A 12745-nucleotide genomic window follows, 5' to 3' on the forward strand; every position below is an offset into this window, starting at 1 on the left:
GAGAAAAGGTGCGTCTGCTGTGCCTCAGCACAAAGAGAAGCCGACCACAGAACACAAGCTCAAGGGATCGAATCCAGGAACATGACATATGGACATTATTATAGGAAGGAACCCAGGATGGGGGATATTTTTACTAGACAGGGGACATTATTACAGAATGGGGGACATCATTACAGGATAGGGCCATGATGGGGGACAATATTACAAGATGGAACCCAGGACAGGAGATATTATTACTGGATAGGGGACATTATTACAGGATGGGACCTAGGACAGGGGATATTATTACTGGATAGGGGACATTATTAAAGGATGGGGGACATTATTACAGGATAGGGCCATGATGGAGGACAATATTACAAGATGGGACCCAGGACAGGGGATATTATTACAGGATGGGGGACATTATTACAAGATGGGACCCAGGACAGGGGATATTATTACTGGATAGGGAACATTATTACAGGATGGGGGACATTATTACAGGATAGGGCCATGATGGAGAACATTATTACAAAATGGGACCTAGGACAGGGGTTATTATTACTGGATTGGAGCCAGGATGGGGGGCATTATTACAGGATGGGGATACGCAGAGGACATTTTTATAAGAAGGGGGACATTATTACTGGAAGTGTTGACATCATTACAGTATGTTGGCCAGGATGAGGGACATTATTACAGTATAAAGGCCAGGATGGGGGACATTACTATAGGATGGGGGACATTATTACAGGATAGGGGCCCGCCAGAGGACATTATTACAGGATAGGGGCCAGGATCAGGGACATTATTACAGTATATGGGCCAGGATGGGGGACATTATAGGACATTATAGACATTATTATAGATTGGGAGCCAGAAAAAGGGATATTATTAAAGGATAAGAGACATTATTATAGGATATTGACAAGGATGGAGGACATTATTACAGAGGCTGGAATATCTGCCCATAGAACTTTATTGACAGTGTGGGCAAAGAATCCCGGACTCCCAGACTTTATCAGTGGACAGGGGAAACAAGACTCTAGATTTACTTCTATGTGTGGATAGAAGCAGAGTTTGCAAACTTTTTTTTAATTGGCGGAAAAACAGGACTCAGGCTTTTTCTATGTGTGGGCAGAGAAAATACGACTCACACTATTTATCTACCTACTAAAATCAGGAAACAGGATTTATAGTTTTTTTTAATGGGTGGGAGAAGCAGGATTCACAGCCTTTCTCTATAGGTGGGTGGGGGAAGCAGGACTCACAGCCTTTCTCTATAGGTGGGTGGGGGAGGCAGGACTCACAGCCTTTCTCTATAGGTGGATGGGGGAAGCAGGACTCACAGCCTTTCTCTATAGGTGGGTGGGAGAAGCAGGACTCACAGCCTTTCTCTATAGGTGGGTGGGGGAAGCAGGACTCACAGTCTTTCTCTATAGGTGGATGGGGGAAGTGACTCACCCCCTGGGCCGTGGGGCACTCGGAACCGGGCTTCAGCGTGATGATGGGGGTAGTAGTGGCAACCCGATCCCGTGGCTCAGGGTGGTCAGACCAAATGCTGTGGCAGTCTATTTGTGGGGTTTTGAATGTCCGACTACGCCACCCGTGGATTGTGGTCAGGAATGACCGCTGATGCAAGGCAGACCGCTGAGGCTGATGTTGGTATGCAGCACTGGGATAGAATAACTCCCCATGGGAAGAGTGTAGCCTCAGGGCAGGTAATAGGATGCTGGGGGGTGATGGTGCAGGCCGCAATAATAAAGGTCCAGAGTCTACTTCAAACAGTCCAGGGTCTTTATTGTAGGTGGTACTTATGACCCAACAGGAGTACAGGGTAGGAATGGGCCTGGGTGTCTGAGAACATTCGGGCGAGCCCCACAGGTCAGGGTGAGCGGGTAGGCCTACCGTTCTCTCTCTGCCCTTGCTGACTATCTCCCCCTTTAGTGGTGTGATAGCCCACGTCCCTGAGCTGGCCGTGTACTACGCCTGCATGGCTTGCAACTCGGGCCTTAGGTACCTGTTTCTTTTCTGTGCTGTACTGGTCCCTCTGTGTGGTGGTGCCTCCAGGCTTCTCAGGCCAAGGGACCTAAAATCCCTCGCAGGTAGGTTATCTGCTGCTGGGCTTGCAACCCTGACAGCCTCGGATCCCAGTGTCCGGTTATGTAGTTCTCTCTCTCTCTCACAGCCAGGACCGGCTCTCGTCGCCTCTGTCCCTGGCTTGCAGTTTCTCCTCTGCCTCCCGGACTCCTCAGCAGCCGCTGACCTGTCTCTCTCTTCTGGAACCCTTCTGGATGCTTCAGAAGTGGGTCCTGATCTCTCTAACCCTGCCCTCAGTTCCAGCTTTTATAGGGGCAGCCTGCTCCCCCTACTGGCCTGGGACAGGAGGTGCTGCATGCTAATGGTCCCTGACCAGGGAACCTCCCTCCTGCTCTCAGACACTTTAATACCTGTGGCATCCAGGCCTGGGGTGACACAGAAGCAGGACTCACAGGCTTTTTCTAAGTATGGGAAGGGGAAGTAAGATTCACAGGTTTTCTCCACAAATAGGAAGAGGAAGCAGGACTCAAAGGCTTTCTTAATGAGCGGATGGAGGGATCAGGAAGTACAAGCTTTCTCTATGAGTGGTTGGAGGGAGCAGGACTCATCTGCTTTCAGCAGGTGAGAAAAGTGAGACTCACAGGTTTTTCTATTTGTGGACCAGAGAAGGAAAACTCACAGGATTTCTCAATCTATTGGAACAAGGAAAAGGGACCAAAGTTTTTTTTAATGGATGAGAAATGCAAGACTCTTAGGTTACCTCTATGAGTAGGTTGTAAAAGAAAGACTCACAGTTTTTTTTATGAGTTATGACAGAGCAGCATTCACAGTTTTTTTCTATGAGTGGGTGAAGGGAATAGGACTCAAAGGCTTTCTCTATGAGAGGGTGAAGGGAACAGGACTCACAGGCTTTCTCTATGAGTGGGTGAAGGGAACAGGACTCACAGGCTTTCTCTATGAGTGGGTGAAGGGAACAGGACTCACAGGCTTTCTCTATGAGTGGGTGAAGGGAACAGGACTCACAGGCTTTCTCTATGAGTGGGTGAAGGGAACAGGACTCACAGGCTTTCTCTATGAGTGGGTGAAGGGAACAGGACTCAAAGACTTTCTCTATGAGTGGGCAGAGGACCAGGACTTACGCTACTACTAAACTAGTATCATTTGATGTAGCTAATATCAGCTCAACATTCCCCAATTATTTCCTCAGACAATCAACAATAGGGTCCCCCATTTGCATTATTTCTATTCAAGAAAAATCTTTTGAGACAACCATTGAATGTGTCATTAAAATGGTCTTCTAGAGCAAATCTAGAGGACAATATGGCTAGTTTGAAAGAAAACTGTAATTATGGTAGAGAGAAAGCTATTCTAGACTGTGTTGGTCTTCTAATCTTCTAATCGAAAAAGTCAACATTTGTAGGACATAAAATAAATGACAATATGTTCCAAAAAATCAGCACTAGATCAGAGGTAGTCTTCGTAAAGAGGTGGTCTATATGAGTTTGCCTGTATACAGTGCAATTTCTATAAGATGACCACCAAGCATTGCAGGCATGACTGGTTTTCCAGCAGGTGGTCCAATAAAGGACCTAAAAATCCATTACCTAAAAATCTAGATCATGGGTAGTCTTTTCAAAACTCAAAGACTTGGTCTTCTGCAGAGGTTTCTTCATATATACATGCATAGCTAGATGGTCACCCATATTTGCAGAAAATAATCTTGTTTTTGAAGGGTGATCTTCCCAAAAGAAGTGTCCAATATATCAAGAATATAAGGAAATTTGAAGGCTGTCACTGAAAGTTCAGATCTTGTTTGCATGGTCTTCCTAAAGAAGTGGTCTTTTGGAGAGTTTGACCACCTACAGTTGCATTGAGAAATGGTCTTCTAGCAGGGTCATCTTCTTTGCAAATGAGATGGCAAAATGTTGAGCACAGAAGAGAACTGAAAGGCCATCCCAGAACATCTGGTCTAGATCAAAGGGGTGGTCTTCTTAGATTGGTGGTCTTATCAAAGATTTAGTCTTTTGGAGAGGTTTCTTTATATATACATGCATAGATATATGACTACCCACGCTTGCAATAAAGAATGGTGTTTTAGAAGAGTGGTCTTCCCCTAGTGGTTTAATTGTAGACGTTGCCTTGAAGATAATGTCTGTCCTACATCATACTAGAGTTGTCACCCTGGAATTTTCTGCTTTTTGTTTTATGTTCTTTTCACTCTAACATTCCACTCTAAACATGTTACCCAGCCAGCAGCTGTCTCTGTCCAAAGCTCTGTGTCAGCTGGGTCAGCAAAAGCTTTACTACGAGTTTCAGCCGAAAGAGGAGAAAACAAAGGCGGCTCTGCAAAGTAACAAGGAATAAGGGACTCACTGTAAGTAGGAAGATGCGTGCAAGTCATAACTTATGGCAAAGGCTACCACAAGGACCATCTCTAGGGCTGTAAAGGACACATTTTACATTAGTTGCCAGTCCTTTCTAGACTATACGATTATGGACCTTCACAGCAGAACTTCTCATATCATGGAGGCAGAATAATAGCCATAAACTTACTTCCAGTCAGTAATTGCCGCTATCATGTTGCAGTGCTTTGGTTTTGTTGGTGGTAGTTTTCTAGAAGTCAAAGAAATTTCTGTGTCTGCAACATTGACTACCTGTTACATGATCTTTCACTATCTAAAAGCTCTGACATGTGCACAGATGCAGGATGCAAACAGGAGAAAGATGGATGTATGGATGGATGGATGGATGGATGGATGGATGGATGGATAGCTGGATAGATATGATATGAAATAGCTAGATAGATATGAGATAGATAGAAGATAGAGATTCCTTATTTGTCATACACAGAGTTAGCAGCTTCACTCTTTAATAAGTTTACGTATAGTGATTGGTGATAAGTTTATTCCATACAATCCTACTTGCCACCGCTGTGTCTGCCCGGCTCTTGCCCATTGTCCTACACATCACCAGTTGTTCCCCTCTCATAAAGGCCGTCTAGCTCAGAGCTTAAATATTGCCGGACAGTAAAACCCACCCATCAGGGTCGATTGAGTCACATTTGCTCAGTGGTGCGATACGTTTGGGACTTTAGGTAGGAAAGGCCAGAGACAAAGGTTCACTTTTGACAGCAGGGTGCCAAGAGTGGAAACATCTCCTCCAGTGGAACTTTCACTGTGGCAAGTTGCCCATTTTCTACCATTTATGTGTCTTCTTAATAACTTCCGTGTTAGTAGTTTTATAAGCGTTTTATGTTTTTACTTTTTATTTTCTGTGGAAGTTTTATCGACTTTAGGTTCCAAGTCTAATATAGTTGTAGTTTAGTTCATGTTGATTACATTAGATCGAGCTTACGACATGAAGTGGATACAGAGCTTTAACTTAAGTTTTTGAAAATTCTATATTTGATTTGTTCTTTTTTTTTTATTTTCCAGGTATATTTTGTTAGGTTGTTTTTTTTTAATTATTGAAGTTTTAAGTCGATTATTGTAGGTTTTCATGTGTCTGTTTTATTCTTGTGTGTTTTCCTAATTCGAAAGAAAAATACATTTTCCTTTTTAACTCTGAACATTTTTTTAATCTTTTTTTTTTTTAATATATTTTCTTAAGAGCTTCATGGCTCTCGTTGAAATATTAAATTATTGTACAAAAAATGTGACAGATATTGTAAGTTTCTTTTAAGTTATCCAATTACTTTACTCAAAATGATGCCTCTGTGTCACATGTATTATACTGTTTAACTTATTACTTATTTTTTTCTATTTTTCGCATCTCTAAAAAATGTTTTCCCCTTAGGTTTTTCTTCTTTTAATTTTTTTTTTGTATAAATACAGTTAGGTTTATTTTTTTATATACAGAATATGGAGTTTCATGGCTGTATTGTTGTGTACAAAAATTAATACAGATATTGTAAGTTTCTTTAAAATTATCCAGTTACTTTTTTCAAATCGATGCCGTTTTATCTATGCAAAAAGAAAATAATAATAAAAATATATATATTAACATAACTATAGTTATACGATTAAAAATAAAGAAAAAATAAAAAAAAATAAATGGAAAACTTTTTTAAGCAATACTTTATTCAAAATGATGCAATTATGTCACATACAGTATATTAATATAACTATATTTATAATAATAATAATAATAATAATAATGTAAAAATAATAAATGGAAAACAGTTTTTAGCTATACAAAAAACAGAAAAAAACTAAATAGGTTAACCACTGTATGTGATATAATGGCATCATTTTTGTTGTGAATGAAAAAGTTTCAGATATTGTAAGTTTCTTTAAAGTTATCCAGTTACTTTATTCATCAAATGATGCCGTTATGTCACATATATTAATTAACTTCTTTTTTTTGTGAGTTCCTATTAATTACAAGTGGCAACAGTATTAGAGGCAGAAGTAGTAATTATAACAATATATATTGATAATACTAATACTGGTACGTCTTACAACTTTTTGTACTTAAATACAAAATATATACAGTAAATGTATTATCAGTATATATATATATATATATATATATATATATATATATAAATATATATTATTATTCTACTGTTATTGGATAGTATTTTTTATTTTTTATTTAATTTGCAGCTTTATTTGGGAATTCACTAATATTTGTCCATGTTTTTTGTGTTTCTTCTAATTTTTGCAGGCTGTAGATAATGGGAGACTGGAGTTTCTTAGGGAATATTTTAGAAGAGGTGAATGAGCACTCCACCGTTATTGGCAGGGTCTGGCTGACGGTTCTGTTCATTTTCCGGATCCTCATCTTGGGAACTGCTGCTGAGTTCGTATGGGGGGATGAACAATCTGATTTTGTGTGCAACACTCAGCAGCCTGGTTGCGAGAATGTCTGCTACGACGAGGCTTTCCCTCTGTCTCACATCAGACTGTGGGTCCTGCAGATCATCTTCGTCTCCACACCGTCCCTGGTGTACGTGGGCCACGCTGTGCATCACGTTCGGATGGAAGAGAAGAGAAAGGAACGAGAGGAAGCAGAAATGAGTCGGCAGCAGGAAATTAATGAAGAAAGGTTGCCGCTTGCTCCCGATCAAGGGAGCATTAGGACCACCAAGGAAACCAGTACCAAAGGTACTAAGAAGTTTCGTTTGGAAGGAACTCTCCTAAGAACCTACATCTGTCACATTATCTTCAAAACACTCTTTGAGGTGGGCTTTGTGGTGGGACAATATTTCCTGTATGGTTTTAGGATCCTTCCCCTATACCGTTGCAGTCGTTGGCCTTGCCCAAACACCGTAGACTGTTTTGTCTCCAGGCCTACTGAGAAAACTGTATTTATTATGTTCATGTTAGCAGTGGCTGCAGTCTCCCTCTTTCTGAATGTGGTGGAGATCAGTCATCTGGGCTGGAAAAAGATTCGCTTTGCATTTCGGAGGACTACAGATCACCAAACAAATTCACTACTTGGAGAAGTTTCCCAGAAACCATTGCACTCCATTACCATTTCCTCCATTCCAAAATCTAAAGGGTATAAACTACTGGAAGAAGAAAAGGTTGTCTCCCATTTCTACCCAATGACAGAGGTTGGATTAGAAGCTAGCCCTCTTCCATCTCACTTTAATAATTATGAGAAAAGCAGCACAGGCCTCCTAGAAGACATCTCGAAGGCCTATGATGAAACTCTGCCCTCGTATCGTCAAGCTGAAGAACAAGAGAAGGTGAAAGTGCAAGTGGCTGAAACTCTAGAACAAGCCCCTTCAGTGAGAGCCCCTTCGGTGCGTGCCCCCTCTGAGCGTGCACTTTCTGAAAGAGCACCATCACGTGCACTTTCTGAACGTGCTTTTTCTTCCCTTGTAAAATTACCTTCCAACAATATGATCTCCGAAAGAGCACCTTCAGAGCTGGCACTCTCAGAGCGAGCCATTTCTCGGGCTAATTCTGAGCATGCCTCTTCTGAGCGTGCACCCTCGGAGCGAGCTCCATCTCGAGCAACTTCTGAACTTGCGACTTCAGAGAGAGTCCCATCTCGAGCAACATCTGAAAATGCCCCATTTGAGCGCACTCCCTCAGAAAGGGCTGTATCCCGAGCAACTTCTGACCATGACCCGTTTGAGTGTGCACCCTCATATCGATCTTTATCCCGAGCTGCTTCTGAACAGGCCTCTGAGCAAACCCCTTCTCAAGCAACCCCTTCCGTCTTCGATCCCACCCTAGAAAATATTCCTTCCACAGTAACTTCAGACCCAGTCTTAGATGGCAACAATGACCAGGTACTATATGAACGCGCACCTTCTAGAGCACTTTCAGATAATTCCAAATCTGAACACCTCCCTCTAGGACAAGGGTTCCCTGAACCTTTATCTGAGAAACCAGATGATTATGAAGCAGAACCTCCAGTCCCTGAACTGCCTTTACTAAGTTTCGAGTTAATTCCCGATTCTAGATCCCTGAGTAGGTTAAGTAAGGCAAGTAGCCGGGCTCGCTCAGACGATTTAGCCGTATGAACGGAAAGCCATGAAACTAGTAACGCAAAATAGTACGAGGTACGCAAAACAGTCAACTCGATTTGGATTCTGAGGTGCTACAGGTTTAAGAAGACAGAATGGAGGATGTAAAGAAAAGTGCTACCCGGGATACGCTGCATCGTATGTTTTCACTTTTTTTTTTTTAAAGATTTCGAAAAATTACATTGTTCTAGTTTTAGTGATCTAAATGAATTCCAACTATTTTCCCTTTAATGTTGGTGAAAATTAAGGGTTACATTTTATGGAAAAATATAAGATTCTATTAGAATCCATAAATACTGAGCCAGAAAATCTTGCATAGCATTAACCTCAGTCATAAATTGATACCTGGAAAAAGCAAACGCAAAAAAATATATAACACGAGCATACATTGTAACTGAATAACTAATTGATAACCTAAAAAAAAATCTTTAGCAAAATATTTTTTTTCATTTCAACGTAAAAAATAAAATTCAAAGAACAATTCAAAAGAAAATAATGTTATTACTAGAATACGTAATTTAAAATTAAAAAAAAGTTAGAATTTGAACTTTTTTTTTTTTCAATTTTAGACCCTTAGAAACTGGTGCACTGCTCACAAAAAAAAACCACATACTTCTCCATTTTTCTTTTGTGCGATACCATTATAAGCCCACTCTTCTGAGTGACCAGATATTTTTTTTTTCTATTTCGTAATGTTTCATAATAGTCACCACTTTTTTTTTTTCTTCTCAGTGGCTGTAATTTTCCTCCTGGATTCCTGATGTAACTTCCAGTTGTGTTCAAATATCATTGTTATGCAGCACAAAAGGAAGAAAAAACATAGAAAAGGTAGAGGCTGATAAATTTGATATATATCACACATTAAAAAACTCATTTCGATAGGTTTAAAAGCCTTCTACTTTTGTATTTTTTTGCACAGAAAATTCCAACAACATAATAAGTGCAGATTATTAAAAAAAAAACAACTTACTGTGACTATATTACTTTTTTTGATACATTTTTTAGAGGGTTTGATATTTTTATTTTGTTTTATATTTTTCGATAGGTTTTTAATATTTTTTTTATTTTAATATATTTTTTTAGATTAGGTTTGATTTTTTTATTTTATTTTTTTAGACATAGATAGGGTTTGATATTTTTTTATTGTATTTTTTAATTCTTTGGGACAGGCTTAACTTCGACTTGACAGTTTACCAAAAGTCCATCACTGCTTGTAGAATTAGAAATATAAAAAAAAAGTATCACAAAACATTAAAACCAATCGATTCTTTTAAAATGTTCACAAAAGGAGATAACAAAAGGAGATAAAAAAATATATATTGAGTCTAATATAGAAGATCAGAGCATTTTAATAGATCGTAACGCACTTGTGCTTCGGATGTGAATCAATAGACCAAAAGTTTACAATAAAACAAGAGGTATAAAGCATTCAAAATTTAAGTAAATGGGGAGGGGGAAAAATTAAAATTTGTTATATTAGACATTTTTTTGGAAACTTTTTTTCCCATATTGTTCTGCATGGGTTGAACAAAACTTGACTATTGTTCTGCATAGGTTGAACAAATCTTTCAAATTGATCAAAGTTATCGAAGTCTAAATTAAAAAAAAAAGTGCCATCTTCAAAGCTTGAATGATTTTTCTTACAACATAATCAAAAATGGGACTCTGGCTCTATATTAGAGATCTGGGGTCTGCTCCCTTTCTTGGAAAATGGGGAAAACTGAAGCAAATAAGGGGAATATTGACTGACTAAGCCACAGTAGTATTTATGAAGAGGGTAGACACCTACCGGCCGGTAGACCCCAGACAATATAGATGTTTTTTACAGCATTGTGTTGGTCAAATATTCAGCTGTAGTTTGGGATGTAAAACTTTTCTTGGTACTTTAGCTTTATATAGAGACTATGTTCCATGTGACTATTTATATCTCTAATCTTTCCAAAAATTCTCTGTTTTCCATTGTCTCAATGCTTCTCCTGGTGGATAATCTCGTCCTTTCGTGTGGACGGCTGTGAGCTTTTTACTCAGGTGAGTAAATGACAAATGCATTTTGATTTTTGTAAAACAAAGAAAAGCAATATATTTATAAATATGTATGCAATTAGTTTGTATTAATATATGGTATATATAGTACTTTTTGTATTTATTGTTAATATTGTTTTATTATTTTTTCTTAAGATATAAATTTGCTTTTGTATGTCTGAATTTGTTTTCGTGCACTTAATGGTTTATTCCCATCTCATACATTTATGGCATATTGACAGGATATTCCATAGATGTATAATAGTTGTGAATCCGCTAATGTGATATGGACCTATCTCAAGATTTGGACCCCGACGCACGCTGTTATCAGTGGAGAGGTGGTTCATTTGTATGGGACTTCCGACCACCTCTCAACGGAGAGCAGTCCATGGCAAGGCCCCGTTCTCGAGATAGGCGCGGTTCCATTGATGGGACCAACCTCTACTATACATCTATGACATATCCTGTGGCTAAACAATAAAACTATGAGATGGGAGTAGCCTGGGTGAGCTGCATTTAGGAATACATGAATATGAATTCCGGTCCATGTAATGAATGGTTGCACCAAGTCAAAGCCGCCATTACAGAGTGCCTCGCCCATCTGCAACATGAAGTGATATTCCAAGTTTTTATAAACCTTGATAGGTCATTTGGATAGGGGCTGTCTTCTTGAGACAACCTCTTTAACACCATATTTACTAACTTCAGAAACCTTATTTTCCAACACTTTTAGAGTTTATCGTCACATGAATTAGTAAACCTTCCCCAAGAGTTCATTAAATAGAAAAGATTGGATATTCCAACTGCTCAATCCTTGTCTTTCCCGACATTATCTATCGGATGGAAGTTGGGAGGCTCCCAGATGCTCAGCTGGTCTCATCAAAATCGGCGAGTTCGACCAACTTTCTCCCAATGTGTATAGGGGCATTAGCTGTCCTTGTTGACCATAGCGAACCACTTTATTTTTATTGTAGTCCTAAAGCCACCAAAAACATTAGATGGCTATTGACCAAATGATGGTTTGGCCAATCATTCTGACAGCAGCCATCTCAGCTAGGTCTCCCATACACAGGAGCTCTTGATCGTCCGAGCGACCCTGGTGTTTTCTTTGAAAGATCCATCACCAGACATGTTTGCCAGCAGCTTATCTCTGGGAGACAATACGATTGGAAGTCTGAAACCGGACACGCTGGAGCCATATCCCCACCGACAATCAATTATCCGGGCCCTCCATACCAGGGCTGCCACCAGGAATTTCGGGGCCACATACTGGCAAAATTTTCGGGCCCCCTTGAGACTCCACCCAGGCTCCACCCCCACTTTGCCTCCACCCCAGCTCCGCTTTCACCACAGCTCCGCCTCCATCCCTCTAACCTTCCACAGTCCCACCGCCCACCCTTGGAAAAACTCTTCTTTCTGCACCACTTCTTCACCAATCACACATTAACAGCTCTCATCGAACACCATATCACATACATAGCCAGCAGCTTTTATTTTGGCCAAAAGATTTTTTTAAGCCATCACCACAACAAGGAGACTACTCTAGCCAGGCCCTACTCTAATCTAACCTATTAAACATTTCTTATAATACCCAATACTCTTTTAGGTATATTTTTATTTATGGGAATGTGTCACATACATTTTTTAAACTGACCAGTAATACCACATACAAGGGACAAATACTACCACACTATGACCATATCACATATTACCACCACATAGTGACCGAATAATACCACATACAAGGGTCAAATGCAGCTACACTATGACCAGACCACATGTTACCACCACATAGTGACCGAATAATAATACATACAAGGGACAAATACCGCCACACCATGACCGGACTACATATTACCACCACATAGTGACCAAATAATACCACATACAAGGTACAAATGCTGCTACACCATGACCAGACCACATATTACCACCACATAGTGACCAAATAATACCACATACAAGGGACAAATGCTGCTACACCATGACCAGACCACATGTTACCACCACATGGTGACCAAATAATACCACATACAAGAGACAAATACAGCCACACCATGAACGGACCACATATTACCAACACAGAGTGACCGAATAATACCACATACAAAGGACAAATACCGCTACACCATGACCAGATCACATATTGCCACCACATAGTGACCGAATACTACAAGACTGATCATTAATAAAAAAACAGAATACTAATATTACTAT

The 12745-nt window shown here is 39.9% G+C and overlaps 1 protein-coding gene across 1 annotated transcript; it reads left to right on the top strand.

Moving 5' to 3' along the window:
* The first annotated feature begins 4286 nt into the window (after positions 1-4286).
* On the top strand, positions 4287-8809 carry GJA8 (gap junction protein alpha 8). Its single transcript, XM_073670845.1, has 2 exons — positions 4287-4396; positions 6691-8809. The coding sequence occupies exon 2, from the start codon at positions 6701-6703 to the stop codon at positions 8501-8503; it is 1803 nt and encodes a 600-aa protein (XP_073526946.1). The 5' UTR covers positions 4287-4396; positions 6691-6700; the 3' UTR covers positions 8504-8809.
* The last annotated feature ends 3936 nt before the right edge of the window (positions 8810-12745 follow it).

This window comes from Phyllobates terribilis, unplaced genomic scaffold (genome assembly GCF_046119375.1).
Source record: "Phyllobates terribilis strain yellow unplaced genomic scaffold, ASM4611937v1 Scaffold_2__4_contigs__length_985480577, whole genome shotgun sequence".
In the NCBI taxonomy this organism is placed as follows: Eukaryota; Metazoa; Chordata; class Amphibia; order Anura; family Dendrobatidae; genus Phyllobates; species Phyllobates terribilis.

Bases quoted from the DNA above. Each gene is read 5' to 3' on its own strand.
- GJA8 (XM_073670845.1), top strand. From the start codon at position 6,701: ATGGGAGACTGGAGTTTCTTAGGGAATATTTTAGAAGAGGTGAATGAG.